The sequence below is a fragment of the Cuculus canorus genome, chromosome 1, assembly GCF_017976375.1.
Source record: "Cuculus canorus isolate bCucCan1 chromosome 1, bCucCan1.pri, whole genome shotgun sequence".
NCBI classification, from domain to species: domain Eukaryota; kingdom Metazoa; phylum Chordata; class Aves; order Cuculiformes; family Cuculidae; genus Cuculus; species Cuculus canorus.
The window spans coordinates 80,911,148-80,927,255 of NC_071401.1; the positions used below are offsets into that span (position 1 = coordinate 80,911,148).

At 41.8% G+C, this 16,108-nt stretch overlaps 1 protein-coding gene across 2 annotated transcripts in view; it reads left to right on the top strand.

The window, feature by feature from the left end:
- Positions 1–4,305: 4,305 nt before the first annotated feature.
- PPEF1 (protein phosphatase with EF-hand domain 1) overlaps positions 4,306–16,108 on the top strand; it is a 51,650-nt gene continuing 39,847 nt past the window's right edge. The window contains exons 1-2 of one of the 2 annotated variants that reach the window (XM_054067776.1): positions 4,306–4,716; positions 11,760–11,938. In XM_054067776.1, coding sequence (XP_053923751.1) covers positions 11,875–11,938 — 64 coding nt within the window. In that variant the 5' untranslated portion in view covers positions 4,306–4,716; positions 11,760–11,874. The remainder of the gene's footprint in view (positions 4,717–11,759; positions 11,939–16,108) is intronic. The other variant, XM_054067854.1, reaches the window with a different exon arrangement.

Sequence of the window (16,108 nt, forward strand, 5' to 3'; positions counted from 1 at the left end):
GATTAGACACTAGGAAGAAATTTTTTACTCTGAGTGTGGTGAGGCACCGGTTGCCCAGGGAAGCTGTGGATGCCCCATCCCTGGAAGTGCTCAAAGCCAGGTTGGATGGGGCCTTTGGCAGTCTGAATTAGTGAGGTGTCCCTGCCCATGGCAGGGGGATTGGAACTGGATGATCTTTAAGGCCTCTTCCAATCCAAACCATTCTATGATTCTATGATTCTACGATTCTACTTAGGCTGTAGATTCATAGTGTATCTGCTGTAGGAGATAGCCCTTTGTAAGGCTGCAGAGCAGCACAGCTGTTTCTGTGCAGTTTCGTGTCCATCTGCATCAAGTAGTCATTCATTCAATCATTCAGGGACATTTTTGTCATCTGTTACACCACACGGTAATTGTCTTGTTTCATCTGTTATGTTTTGCATGGGGGTTTTGCATTATTTACATTACCTCAGTCCTCACCGTACAAAATCCTCACATCTGAAAAAGAGTGGTTTGTAGAAGTACAAACTAAGGCACCTGTGCAGTGTTGAAAGTACTGTGGTTAAAAAGTTATGAACAGAAAGCATTATTTAGAATACAAAAGGTAAGTTTGTTAATTTTCAGAAGCATGGGGTGCCTGTAAGCAAAACAGTGTATTGTTTGTAGCTAAATATCATAGTTGCCTTGAATCTTGAAATTAATATTGTTTTGTTGAAGCAGCAGATGGTTTATGGTTACAAAATAGGAAATTTTGTCTTTTTGTCATTAGAAGCCATTTCATAAGAATAAGATTAAAACAGAGGTGAAGAAAAATATTTCTGTAGACTTTGCTGACTCCCTACCATTATATGGTAGCTGTGCTAGTGATGTAGTACAGTTAGTAGCTGGTAGTAGTGGCAGTTCTCAGTCTTTAAAAAGCAATAAAAATTTTAAAAATCCTTTTACATACTGATCGTTGGTGTGTCAGTCAAATCTGTGTACCCTCCTGACTTGGAGAGCCTGATTTAGCCCAGAGCCTGATTTAACCCAACTCTTTTGGGGAGAGACAGTCTGCTAGGCTTGAAGCTTTGGGATCTCTAGGTTTTGCACTGTCTGTGTACCTTATGGTTCACCAGCCCAACAAAATGCTCGATCTGTCATTAGGCAATTCTTGCACCCGTTTCTTTTTTGTCATGGTGATTTATTAAGATTTGGCAAAACATGAATGCTGTAGATAGCTGTCGTCTTGCAGGCTCTAAATGGAAGCTGAAGCTTACTTGTGAGGGAGGTAGAGTTGTGCAAATTAGGTCATTAATCACTGCTTCCCGGAATAATCTGCATTCAGTTGATAATTTGGGAATTTTTCCTTTTTTAAAAAAAAATTCTCATTTTTCAGAAGGTATCCTGATGCTTTTGTGGTATTCTGGTCTAGCTTGTTGGAGTCTGGAGGCTCTACAGCTGCCTTTCCTTCACATTTCTTATTTTGTGTTATTTTTGCCAAAGATGCTAGTTTTGATATCTTTTAGTCATCATCTCACCAAGAATTGTTAGGGACCAGGAGGAGATTTCTTTTCCTGTTCACCTAAACTAACCTACTCCTGATTTGCGAGAACAGATTTCTGTCATCTTACTGACTGAAACAGGGTTTAAAATTGTTCTGGACATTTATTTCTCCATTTCTTCTATTCTTTTTATTCTTTCTTCTTGTAACTGGATGTCCAGGTTTCTCAGACAGGGCCTTGTTCCCTGGCTGGTACTTTAAAATGCTTTGTTGGGTCATATAAAAATGCTTCTGAGCTTGGCAGACTGAGAGGAGGGGAACCACAGCCAGTGCTCACATTGACTTCAACTGTGGTTATATTCAGTCTTTCTGAAAAATATCAGTTACATCATTTTGTAGTGGGTGCTTCTGAGAAATAGGCCTGAAGCAGAATTTGAATTATGTATGCAGAATGCCTGCATGGAGGCTTGCTCAGGAGGTTAATGTTTCCAAAGTGCTTGGAAAACAGAACACGTACTATTACATCAAGAAGTGCTGCTCGTAAAGGGATGCCCCGATTTTTACGCTAGCAACATAACTTTTTTTTTTTTTTTTTGTCATACTGGACTGCTCAACAATATATCATCAGAATTTTTTGGCCTACTTCCATTTGCAGCTGTTGTTGCTAACTAAAACTCTTTTCAGCATCTTAAGTGTGTATGTCATTCATGACTGCTGAACAAAAAAACATTAGTATGTGTTACCCTGTTGGGGGGACTGGTATGTTCTCTTTGCCCTATGTAGAGAGAAGAATGGCCTTGTTTGGTACAGGCTATGTCCTTGGACTTGAATGGAAAGGTTAATTTGGAAAGCACATTTGCGTTTCATCCAGTTGCATGTTATTGTGATCCCCATAGGTAACTGGAGAGGTGGCTCAGTCCAGCAAGACTGAGTCTTTATCAGGTTGCTTGGTCACACCAGACCACTGAGACAGAGGATGAACAACTTCCATGAATAACAAGAGAAAATGTGCAGTGGAGGCTTTATATCCTTCAGATATAAAAGCTAAAGGTTTGATCAGTCTTCCACTGATCTTCATTGAAATGATTCTGATGGATTTGTTGGCTGTTGGAACAAACTTTATAGCCTTTCATTATGCAGAAATCTTGGTAAATGCCAATATAGACGAATTTATCAGGTACAGTAAATGTTTTATAAGTAATGTGTATCCCCAGAGTGCAGTGGAAAGACGTTCTGATGTATTTTTGCTTGCATGCATTTTGGCAGAGCAGGGTGATCATACATAAATGATTAGCTACTGTAACTCTGATCAGGGAAAGTGCATCCTGCCAGAAAAACAAACATCAAAACTCTTCTGGGTCATGCAGAATTATCACGCCTGGTATGTATTCCATTTACTGTCTTGTCTCACAGGAGAGGAGCAGCTTTGAAAGTGAAAGCTTGTGTCTGGATCTCCAGAGCCTCAGAGGACTAGCTCAGTCAATCAAACCAGTGCACTCACACAGGGCCTTCTGCTTTGCTGGTTTGGCACTTTAAATATCTTTTGCACTTTAATAAATGTATATATTCTGTCACAGTAAGGGCAGTTGCCTATCTGTTCCAAAAGACAATTTGATCTCTCTGGCCTCCACAGTGGTGGTTGATGCCTTTACAAGTGTCACCAGACTGATGGCAATTTTTCCTGAAAATACCATATTGCAGTATTATTAGACATTTGAGGCAGGGGCAGGAGAGTGAAGGTCTTACTTTGTTTGTCTCTGTTCTCAGAAATCTTTTCCTCCCTGTCCAGTCCTGGTGGGACTGCATCACATGTAGAGGCTACAGAGCAAGGACCATAGTGTTCCCTGTCTTGTGCCCATCCATGTGGTGCTTCCTCTCACCACAGCGTGCTTTATAACCTGTGGTCCTCTTCAGATGCACAACCCCCTGTGCTGACCACACAGAAGTGGCTGCTATGCCCTGTTCCATCACTTTGCACAGTATCGAGCAGCCTTTCCCTGGCTTTGGGGGAGGGATGGAGGGACAGACTGGAGCTAAAGGTGGTGTGTAGGGTGAATGATGCTGACCACTGGGCCCCCGACTGTTGTGGTGATATTGCAATATTGTGCTTCTACTGACATCTAATAATTTTTAGTAGTTTGGTGTCTCTGTGTGTGTGTGTGTGTGTTATCCCCATGATATTAACATACTGCCCCACACCAGAAGCGGCATATTCCTCAGGGGTTGTTATGCTAGCAGTGGGCAGTAACAAATGGCCTTGGGCGTGATGGCTATGACTTTCCCTGGGCACCTGTGCAGTCACTGAGAGCCTGTCGAGGAGCTAGGTTAGAGGTGCAGGCACTGCTGCCAGGGGTCAGGGTTTGATTTCAAAGGATGAAGCACCATGGCTTCCTGACCGCACAGGGGGGCAACACTGCAGTGTTATCAGCTTGTCCGATCCTTTTCCAGTAGTCAAAAGAGGAGCAGACGAGAAAAAACATGAAGTGAGTCCACTGAATTCCCGGCACACACCTGTGGGAGAGAACATGTGCATACGCATGGAGAGATGAAAGGTACAGGCATTAATGCAGTGCTTCTGAGTGCAAGATTTGAGTGCTTCATACTTGTCCCCATGTCTGGGTATGACTGAGTGTTTTGGACAATGCCTATATCTCCAGCACGCAGATACAATGCCTCGTGGTAAATTCAGCATTTTTTTCCTTAAGGGCTTTCATAACCATGCCTGTCACACCAGATAACCAGCTACCTGGACAGCCTTTATGTTTTTTTCCAGTGTGCTAGATCTGCCAAAATGCAAATCATTGCCTCAACACAGCAGAAAGGCTGTGCCTCTTGAAAGAGATCATGTGACTTCAGATGCGAAGCAGATAACTTCAGCCCATCCCTGTCTCTGCCTGAGATTCAGGAAGCATGGTGACAAAACAGCTTTTCAACAGCACACGTACAGCGAAGCTGGAGGGCTGCAGCCATGAGCTTTCACATCAGGCTGAGAAATGAAATCAACGTTTTCCCCTGACTGTTTCTGAAGAGCGGTGCTCAAGAAATTTCCTCTCGGGAAACTGTATAAATAGGTGGAGAGCAAATGCATTGCAGCTCCTGAGCTCCAGAGAGAATTGGAGCACCTGTTCTGCAGAGCTGCACCCCTTTTTGTACAGTCCTGCTTCCCAAAAGGGGCTGCTTTCTCTTATAAAAAGAGACTTCTAAAGGTACTCTTGTGGAAAAAAACTCCGTGCTGCTGAAGCAGAAAGAAAAAAAAGGTAATATCTTTGGGTGATGTGTATATATCTATTAGCTTACATTTGAAGAGCAAACTGACTTCATTCTAAGTCTGTGTAGGGAATTGCAGGTATATGTGGGACTGTTTATGAGAAAAATCAATGTGCTTCAAGCTATAAAGTTTGACCTGGACAGGATCAGTTATCCAGAACTTCCAGGTACAGACAAGATCAAATAGCTTTGAGACTACTGTATTTCATGTACTTTTTGTTTTAGGTATTTTTGTGGTGATAATTTTGAACCTGGTTCTGATGATTAACTTAAAATTTATTAAAAACAATATGAATTTCAACTGAAGTATGGATTTAATGTTTAAGCTGGCTCCGATTTCAACACAAATTTACTGTATTCTGGAGCTTTGCTTTTTCACCACTTACTCTCTTCAAACAAGGAGAATTAATTGTCTTTAAGACCCTGATCATTAACTGCAGGACAGTGTGTAATTCAGATTTTTGTTTCACCCCAGGATAATAAGCTATTACCATTGTTGACTTTTATGCTCTGGTTTGGTCCAGTTTACTAGAAATAACTTTGCTTCAGGAGTTTTAGTTGTTTTCTTGATTCCTAAAGGAGTTTTCCCTAGAGGCATTTAACGTTTCTGGAAAGTTATGTGATGGCTTTGCTTCTACTTCAAGGTGCTCTGCACCCTATTTGTGCACTTCTCTTTGCTACTCTTCTTCTTTTTCTAAAACATTCTCCCCAAAGTTTTTCTGCACAAAAACTGAGTCTGCTTGCTTTTTTTTTGTTCATTTTATGCACAAAAAAGCAATTATTTTTTTTTGTAAATATATCCTTTATTAGATTGTAAGTAACATGAACTAGCTTTCTTCCATAATTTTTCTACAGATTCTCTTTGGATTTGCATGCAGTTCCTGAACTCAAAGATTGTTTGAACAATTTCAGCCCATTCACAGCTTTGCAGCTCTTGCTTTTATTTCTTTTTTGCAGTACCTTGTTGGGCTCAGAAATATGAGTCTACCTTAATGAGCTGGTCTGTCTTCATCCTATTCTCTTTCAGGTTTTGCTGGCATTGCAGTATCTTACTACATCCATTCCCTATTGATTCCTGGCCCAAACACTGAGATCTATCAATGTGGCCATTGCTAGAAATGATTCCATCAGTTCTATATCGAGCTTAGCTTTGCTTCTCTGAGCAGGCTGAAGAAATTTTCTCTAAACAAAAAGCCTTACTCATTTCTTTCTTTGACATATGTAGTGACTGAAAGTCACGTAATAGAAATGTCAGCTTGTCCCATGGATGTAAAATAACAGAGACCTAAGTATATACTGCTTTGCCTATGTTTGATGTTCTCTTATTGGCCCCTTGGAAGGCAAAATTCAGTGTTGGTGTCAAAATTACAGCTCTTGTGCCACACACAGGTTCTCTTTCACTGTTAGGTTACTATGGCTGCTTCATCCCACTTTCTGAAGGGTGAGTCTTTTAGCTAACGAAATCTTTGATTCATCTCTACATTCCCATCCTCGATAATCCCAACTCTGGCAACAAGACAGGTTTGAAGAGTTGTTCCTCTGCAGTTACTAATCTGGATGTTGTGATTTAATGTCTGGGTTCTTTAGGGTATTTTGCTCTTTCCTGCTTCATTCCCTTAGCAATGCACAGAAACAAATCCATCATAAACCCATGTTGTAGCATCAGTTTCTTTTCAGTCTGAAGGAAAACAACTATAAAGGAAGTCTGTGAATCACAGAAGATTATAAAATTGACAGCAAGAAGACATCAAAGGAAGGCCTCTTGTCATTGGAGTATCCATTCATCCATCCATCTGATCTTTATAGAGAAAAGAGTGTCTGTCTCATCACTTCTCCAACCACATGTACTTTCTAAAACATATTATAGGAGATGACTATAACTACCTGTTCATAAATACGAATGAGAAAGGGGCGAGCAGAGAAAGGAGACACATTACTGGAGAGAACCATTTGATATAACTTGTAGGGGGAGTATCATAATTGTGGAAATCTCATCTCAACAAAAAAAAAAAAAGGAGGACCCTTCATTCTTTGTTTATCAAAGGCAAGAAACAAACGCAACAAAGCAAGAATGGGAAATTAAAGCCTAGTGGCTCTTATTTGTATGGCTTCCACACCCTCAGGTTTGACCTAGCTTACACTTGTCTGCCAGTAGCACAGCTCATCTAATTTTAAAAGATAAGGTATACTTGAAAGGATGGCTCTCTGCCCAAATGACCTGCAGCCTGATTTCATTAAAAGTCAGCTACAAATCTTTACAAGATTTCCATTATTTTTGAGGCAGCCTGGTCTTTATGTGACTGACAAACTGAAGGAATGATTGATTTTGGGCAGCACTTATTACATCCGGATCAAGTGGTTCTGATTCGTTATCTCTGTAAATCAGGCTCTCAACAGCTCAGGTTCTGAAACTCAAATTTCTGAGCAATGCTGCAGTGTAACCTTCAGTGACTCCTGTCCAGAAAAAGAGCAGCATGTGCCACTCCAGCTTAGCTCAGTGCATGTCTTTTAGCATGGTTGGAATGACATTTTATTTTGCTTCAGTGGATGGACTATGTATTCAGTGCCTGATTGTCACAAAATTGCCTTTTTGCTGAACTGAGAGAAACGTAGCAATTTCTTGGAGTTATGTCTAAAAAACAGGACAGATCACTGGCTTGTAGAAATTGAATCACTGCCTGCTTTTTAGTGAATGTGACAGATTCTCTCTTAGGGGTAAGTCAGTGGTGTTGTATCCAGAATGCTAACACAGCATTATGTCCCAAGTTCTCATCCAGCTACCTTCTGTCTCTGAAGCCTTTTTCAATACCTTGTTAAAAGCCCATCTTTCCATTTCATCAGCCATCAGTTGGGGGCGGAGTTTTGTAATCACAAATGATTCTTCACCAGTCATTGCTACGCTGCATAGTAAACCGCTCACAGGAATTACCTCAATGTTTTTAATCCTTATTTTTCAACCTTCTCCCCCATGGAAGGCCTTCATGTCCTTTGCCTGGCATTTTTCTATGCCTTTGCCCAGGAAGTCTGGGTTTAGGAATTGTCTTGAACTGGCATAGCTGATGGGCAGAGGGGAAGGATTTCTTCCTTTGGAGTAGCTCAGTTAGGAGCAATGAAGAGGCCTGGCCTGGGGAAGGCACTGGTTTCTTTGCACAGTACCTTGTTCCCCTTGTTCATGATTCTTTAGTATGACGAGAAAGGCAGAAAGTGAATTTTCTGGGCCGAGATGGAGACCCTGCTTGCTGGAGTATTCAATAGGTCTTGCTGGTCTGGAGTCTGGACGTGCTGGTTGGTTGTCAGGATGGCTCTGTAGCCACCTTGGAAGCCAATAGGGAAAAGGAAACATTTCCTGCAGGAAATACGGTAGTAGTTTCAATATTTATTGCATTCACTTTAGGATGCAGACATTCGAGATTGGAGGAGATGATTGTTCCTCTGGTCTACCTCTTTTTTGGCCAGATTTGGCCTTTTTAAGAGGTTTCACGACAGGATATATTTCTGCAAATTTTCTTCTAAACTTTGAGTGTATGTTTCAGGCTTAATTTTCTGCTGTCACCATAAATTTTCGGTTCCCATGTCTCTATCTTTTTTATTTCTTTGTTCAAGGATGCGCTAGAAGTCCATGAATTTAGAGGTAGGTGGAGGGCAGAGTGGGGATGACTGGGAGAAAAGCTTAAGTCCTTGAAACTAGGGTGCAATAGTGATCCAGATCCCCATTTCTTGGATCAGCCCATAGTTTGATGTGGCTTGAGTGGAGTCCTGAGAGGTGTGATGGTTCTCTTTGGGGCTCCTGTTGCCTGATTGCTAGGCACACACTGACCTGCCCTTTAATGAGATGGTTTCACTGCAACAGGACTTACATTGTTTGCTCTATTTTGCTCTCGGTCCTATTCATTGAATCACAGTTCAAGTCATGACCATCTGGTTTGAGATGGACTAATGAAGACTTGAGATTCTCCTAAGAGGGCAAGTGAGGAGACAATATTAGGGGAACAAGAATTGTTTGGAGAGAAGACAGATTTGAGCTATTAGCAAGATCAGTGCTGTATTTGAAGCTGTCAAAGACATCGATTGGTTCAAAATTAATGTAACAGCACTTTTTTGGAATTTCATTATAGTTCCTTCAGAGGGAAGAAAAGGAGTTAGTTGTGGGAAGGGGAAAAAAAAACTAAAATCCTTCTTTCCTGAAATAAGTACTGATTCAGAAGGTGGCAGACCCAGCTCAAGTGTAGGATATCCTTGTGTTGTGGGAAACTATAAACAGTTGTGCCATATTATTAGTAATGTAACAAAACATAACGTACTTTAAATAGTCTCCAAACAATAAGCGTATTCTAAGTATTGAAACTGAAAATAGGCTAGTTCTGTATTTATGTTTTCCTCTCTTTTATCCTCTTGTTATCGTTACTTCTGCTAGTAAAGCTAAAGGAAAAGAATAGTAGTTAAACATTCATTTTATGCAGATGAATTTCATAGAATCATACAATAGTTTGGGTTGGAAGGGACCTCAAAGATCATCCAGTTCCAACACCTCTATTGTCAGGGACAGCTCCCACTAGACCAGGCTGCTCAAAGCCTCATCCAATCTGATCTTGAGCACTTCCAGGAAGGGGGCAGCCACAGCTTCCCTGGGCAACTTGTGCCAGTGCCTCACCATCCTCATTGTGAAGAATTTCTTCCTAATGTCTAATCAAAATCTTCCCCCTTCCAATTTAAAGCCATTCTCCCTCATCCTATAAAGCCCCTCCACAGGTTTCTTATAAGCCCTCTTCAGGTACTGGAAGGCTGTTATAAGGCCTCCCCAGAACCTTCTCTTCTCCAGGCTGAACAACCCTATTCTCTCAGCCTGTCTTCATAGCAGAGTGCTCCAGCCCTCTGATCATCTTCGTGGCCCTCCTCTGGACTCACTTGAGCAAGTCCTTGTGCTTCTTGTGTTGGGAGCCCCAGAGCTGGGCACAAGACTCTGGGTGTAGTCTCACAAGAGAGGAATAGAGGGGGAGAATCACTTCTCTTGATCTGCTGGCCACGTTTCTTTTGATGCAGCCCAGGACACAGTTGGCGTTCTGGGCTGCAAGCGCACGTTGACGGCTCATGTTGAGTTTCTCATGACACCCTCATGTCCTTCTCCACAGGGCAGCTCTCAATCACATCGTCCCCCATCCTGTACTGAAACTGCAGATTGCCCCAACTTGGCTGTAGGACCTTGCACCTGGCCTTGTTGAACATCATGAGATTCACACATGAGGCCCACTTCTCCAGCTTCTCCAGATCCCTCTGGATGACATTCCATATTTCTAGTGTGGTAACTGCATCACTCAGCTTGGTGTTATCTGCAGATCTGTTGAGGGTGCACTCCATTTTGCTGTCTATATCATCAATGAATGTAAACAGCACTGGTCCCAGTGCTGACCCCTGTGGGTCACCTAAGGTGTCCTAAGCTAACCTAGAAAATAGTTATCATCTTTTTCTGGGTTAAAAGTGCTCCTTGTGTTGTCCTCTCTTTCCCCCCACCCCTATTCTTTTTAGAGGAATTGAAGTGCAAGGGTTAATCACCTTGTTCCAGTGTGTAAGACTCTACTACAATGGAAGAGTGAATATAAACAGTGTAGCAGAAGAGAGTGATAGCACAAATTTCAGGAGCTCATTGTCTGCAGCTGCCAGGACACTAAGAAAGCTGTTATTGATCCTCTGTCTGTGTTCCTGAGCAAGCCCCTTTGCTGCCCTCTTATAAGATGAGGGTGGGACAGGGAGGCATTGCATTTCACAGCTTTGTTTGAACTTGTTATCATTTATGCTTAACAATACACTGTATATGAAGGATAAGGATCTACCTTGCTTTTCAATTTACTAAATAATGGTGGGGTTTTTTTTTCCCTGTTATTTTCTCTGGAGGCTGATCTTAAAAGTAGCAAAATATAAAGCACATGATAAACGAGTCCACCTAGATTTCACCTTACCGTCAGCTTCTCATCAAGCAGCACTCCCAGTCCTTCTCTGCAGGGCTGCTCTCGATCACATCATCCCCCATCCTGTATTGAAACTGTGGATTGCCCCAACCCAGATGAAGGACCTTGCACTTGGCCTTGTTGAACCTCATGAGTTCAACAAGTTCTTTTTGTTGTAAAACTCAGGTTAAAAGTAAATTAATATCAATGAAACAAAACAACAAATGCAAAGATTTAGACATGTAAGACATGCTAGAGAGAAACTTGTATCCCTGGAGATAGAGAGAGAGAGGGGTCTGTGTGATCATATAAGAAATCTCTAAGTAAAATGAAGTTTAGTTTCCCTAAGAGCATCACTGACTTTCTTTTTACTTAGAAATTAATGCATTTTGTATCCCAGGGGAATTGTATTCATTTGAACTTGTTGATTAGGAAGTGTATTGTGTTAGTGAAGAGCTGAGTGAGTGCCAGGAGTAAAAGGCAGAAGGCCATACTGCAAAATGTATTGTGTTCATTTATTTAATGAAACCAAATCTTTTATTTAGAATGATTCAGTAGAAATGCAACAGAAAATTAGATGATTTAGTCAAATGAAATCTGGTAATGAAGCAATTTGCTGTGGCACTGTCTCTCTTTGTAGATTTGGCATGGTGACACTGAAGGATAAAGTGACAAATGGGGTGGTAGGGTAGAGGAGCTGAGGTTTGAGGATTTTAGCAATATTATCAGATGTAATTTAAAGTCCTTAAAATTCTGCAGTTCTGATTTTCAAATCACAAGAATGACGAGTAATATGCCTCTTTAGTTTGTTGTGTGTAGCAGTAAGGCTGTGCTTCAGATTAAAAAATCACTGGTGCACATTAACTTTCAGCTAACATGTAAGGAGTAAACTGTATTAATTACTGAATTCATCTGTCTTGAATGCAAGCTGATGGTGATCAGATGTGAGAAAGAAAGCTAGTATGGTTCATCAGGTCCAATTTGTGTAGGGCATACTGTACAGTAATTTGTTTTGAGATGTAGGTACTTTAGATTCTGTGTTGTCAAGTACTTTTTTTTCCCTCTCCCTCTCTCAATCCTCTCCCTATTAGGAGTGCTAGTAACCCAGAGGGGTGTAATCCTCATCACTGGAGGAAGAACACAGGAAATGTGTGTGATGCTAGCAGCTGAGAGAAACATGCTTCTTGTCAGCAGCCATTAAAACTGATGGGCAGCATCATTGGAACCATGGGGTGCACCAGCTCTGTAGCTGACAGAAGGTCAGAGAATGGTGAGTGCCGCATTTGTCTTCAGAGTCTGTGTTTGTTCTCTCTGTAACACGAGAAGAGGATTGCAAGGTAACATTACCCTCCCCCAGACCCAGTCCTGTTGTCAAAATACTTGTTCAGAGAAAATTATTTTCCAATTATCTTGTTTTTAAAAGGGTGTATAGCTATTAGATGCTGACAGAAATTGGAAGGCAATTGTAAACCACCTCTAACATCTACAGATTGGGTTGTAAAGATTCGCAGCATCTGGGACAGAAGCTGAATTTTAGACATGTCTATGCTTGCTCTGTCACTGGCCAAGCCTATGGGGTAAAGTATTGAGGGGGACTTTTATGGCCTTTTATGACACAGGATTTCTGAGTACACTGCCCCAATTTCCTTGCATCTAAGTGACCCTGATCGCAAAACAAGTGTAACCACGCAGAGCTATTACAATGGCTCTCAGAAACAAATTTTTGCTGTGCAAAGTGCCTGGCCTGCCATTCTTCCTGACAGTCACCGAGGCTGTCAGCTGAAAGTCTCCACAATACCTGGACAGCTGTTCAATTTAAAAACTGATGTGTCATACCTCTTCTTTTAATCATACCACACCCTGGTATGAACATGCCGGGCTTTGCGCTGGCAGGTGGGTTCCAGGATTGGCTCAGACCTTTGCTCAGACTCTTCGTGTTCTCTTTCAAGGTTTGTCATTAAAGCACAATTTACAGGACTGCCGAGGGCCATGTTACATGGCACTGTGCATGGATTTATGAGATTATTATGCTGAACTGCGATGGTTGAAAAGGAAGGCTCTTTTTGGCTACCGAGCCAGGACACAAGTCACAGGAAACTGCTGACTAAGAAGCAGGAACACCTAATCATAGCTACAGGGATCCAAGCTGACTGCTTTAAAGGTAGCCCTCAGCTTTGTTTACACCTCTTGGCTGTTGCAGCAGCATCACTGGTATAACACAGCAGTGAAAATAGAATGGAAAACATCCGGAGTCCCAGACCTAACTGTAACTGCGAAGCAGCCCTTCCTCTTTGGGATTGCATGCTAAGCATATATGTGCCTTGTAAGGCCTCAGAGACAAGTTGGGAATATTTCTGAAGGTGCAAAAGCTTGGAGCAGACATGAGGACCTGTACTCTTTCTCAGTCTACAACCATCAATACACATTGATGTGGAACCAGGCTTTGCTGCCGCAGAGCTGACTTAAGATTTTATGTGCTTGTTTGACAATGTTTTGTCCTCTCCAGCTGCTGGGTGGTATTGTTTCTGTATTTCAGGAGTAGTCAAATGATGCTGAACTATCATTCTATCTGCAGCCTGAGGCTGTACATCCCTCTAATGCATTAATAACAGGAATTTAACAGGTACTTGCTGGTGTAGAGACCTTCTGCAACTGATAACAATTTCTTTTACAGATGCAGTGTAGCCTAGTGCGAAAATCGTGTTCTGATTCAGTCCTGAGAATAACAGCACTGTAATAAGTACAATTAAAAAATGGCAGGAAATATTCTGTTAGATTTGCAACATTAACCGTCGTGGGCGGTACATTTATATATCTTATGTGATACCAGTGGAACTGTGCTGTGTTAAGTGCTCAGGACCATTAAGCAGCCCAGGGGGGCTTTAATGGGAAATTTAATGGGTCTGATGCTGGAAATCAGTTTCTGTGCTGGTGGCTGTGCTTTGCCACTTAGGTACTCTTCTAGACAGAAAAGCTGACGACAGCCTTGCTGTAATGTGTCAGGCTTTCAGATTTGTGGTGGTGGGGAATTCCAGAAAAGATGGAAAATAAGAGAGATGTCAGAGTTTATGTAAAATAACAAAGGTTGGTCTTAGTCATATAAGGATTACTTTTCCTGCTTCAGGCAGGAAGATTTTTCAAGGATGGATGTGATGTCTGTAGGATGGAAGTCTTTACTGATTTTGGCCTTGTCTGGACTAGAAAGCTTCACCACTTTAACTATATTGTATACTTATTAATGGTAAAATAAGAAAACAATGTGCTATTATGGTATCTGTAAGCATTTTTTTTCTTTAAAAAGGCTTTCTTAATGTTATACATTCATTAATAGAATCACTTTTCCATGGAGATTTTTCTTCACCTGCATAACTATGAGTTTAAGAAAGTAATCATTCGCACTCAGATGTGCCACTCATCCTACTCTCAAAATTCCTGATATTTATGATCAGGTAAAGTAATTGACTAGTGTAAACTGTTGTCCCTCTAGGACAGAGCTTTATTTGCTGTTTTGCGGAGAGAAAAAGCATTAGTATGAATTGTTGGCTGTTCAGCTGCCCGGAAATGTGCTCTAGTTCTTGGGAGTGTCAGGAGCTAAACTCAGTGTATTCCTTTGGTCCTTGCACCTTCAGTAGAATTGCCCTGCAGCTGCTTTGACTTGTTCCCCTAAGATCAGAAGAATGAAAACTTTTTTTCTGTGTCCTATGCTGAGCTATTCAGAGTTGAGTTTCTTAGGAACTCCTTGAAGTGAGGTGTTAGCTGCAGGGCTTGAGGCAAAGGCTTAACATTTCTGGCCCTGTATACTTATTTACTGGTATCCTGTTGAGAGTACAGGGAAAAGAGGTAAGGAACCAGTCAAGAAGAATTATGTTCAACTTTAAGTGAGTAAATGTGACATCTCTTGAGAGCAGCCTCCTACCTTATTCTATTTTTTGTTGCCAGGCAAGCGTATGGTGATGGCGTTGTGGTTGCACTGGGACAGGTGTAGGACCCGATACTTCTCTGCTCTGTCTCCCTCTCGCTGTTACACAATGATGCATGTAATGACTCTTGACTGCCCCTGTTATTGCTCTGTAGGGGTTAGTATGTTAACACAGAGTCCCCTTCTGACCATAATTTAAGTAAATGACTAGATTTGAATTTGCCATTATTTCGGCTGCTCAATCATCAAGGCAGTAGCTACATTTTGTTCTGAAATTTTGTAGGAAATGGTGTCCTCCTTTGGATGATAAATCCTAAGTATGATGATATGCCCTAAGTATCTGAAATGTGCATTTATTCCTCTCTAGCTGATCTTAAAAATACCCAAAGAGTTAACAAGGAATGCTTTTCTCAGAGTTAGTTGATCTTTCTGGGTAATCACCCTTGAAGCACTAGAGAGTCACACCTCTGTGAAACAGAAGTTACTGCCGAGCTCATCTGTTCATGCTCTCCCAAACTCATAGTTATTTCAGGCTGAGCACAGCTACTCCAACCTTCTGCTTTCACTCCTCCCTCTAGGTCTATTGGAGCTGCAGTGATCACTTGTAATGCTGAGGGCATGCCTGCCCGCCTTTGTTCCTGCCTTCCTGCTGGCAGTGCTACTGCCACCTTTGTTTCACTTCTCTGCTCCTTAGAGCTGCTGCCCTTTGGGTACCAGGAGCAGCAGGGGGAATTGTAAGCATAGTATGGAGGGATCAAGTGGGCATCAGCTCCTGGATCTCCTGTCCTCCTTCATAGCTCTTGCTGGTGGCCACTGTTCATGCAGCACTAACTTTTTGAATTAGATGTGAGGTGCTATTCCCACAGGACAGTGCTCGCCCTTCTTGTGCCACCAGATATTGTTCTGCTTGATAAACTTTTATCTGAGCAGCTAAGGGAATGTGACATGTTTGTGGTGTGACTGGGCACTACGGGCCGCAAGCCCTTTGCTCTAAGTTGCAGTCTTGATGATTGTCCTTCAGTGAAATTTCCAGTTTTCTAGACTGGCACAATAGTGAACACAACTTTTTCAAGAGCTGAGTGGGATACATATTCAGCACGTGGTTCAAAACGGTCTTCTGAAAGGTCCCATTGAATTCTTAGTTTTCCTTTGTTCACCAGGCTAGCTGAATAAGTACCTGTGTGCCTTTTCGCACATCAATTTATGCAACATATTCTGCCCTTCAGCACCATTTGTTAACATCTTATCCCAAGGTTTGAATTTTGCTGCCTTGCTGATACAGCTGCACAGGCAAAAACTTTCTGCTTAAAAGAGGGTGTTGACAAACTTTGTCATTACATGATGCTCCTGTTACTGCTTCTAGCTTGAAGCTTTTTACTACAGCCTGGTAAAGAAGTACATTTTTTTGGTAGTCCAAACTGATCTTTTCCTTACCTTCCCCAAACCCACATATTACCCATCAGCTGAATATGCCTGACTTCTCACACGGGTACTGTCTTTAGGACAACAAAATGAGGGAAG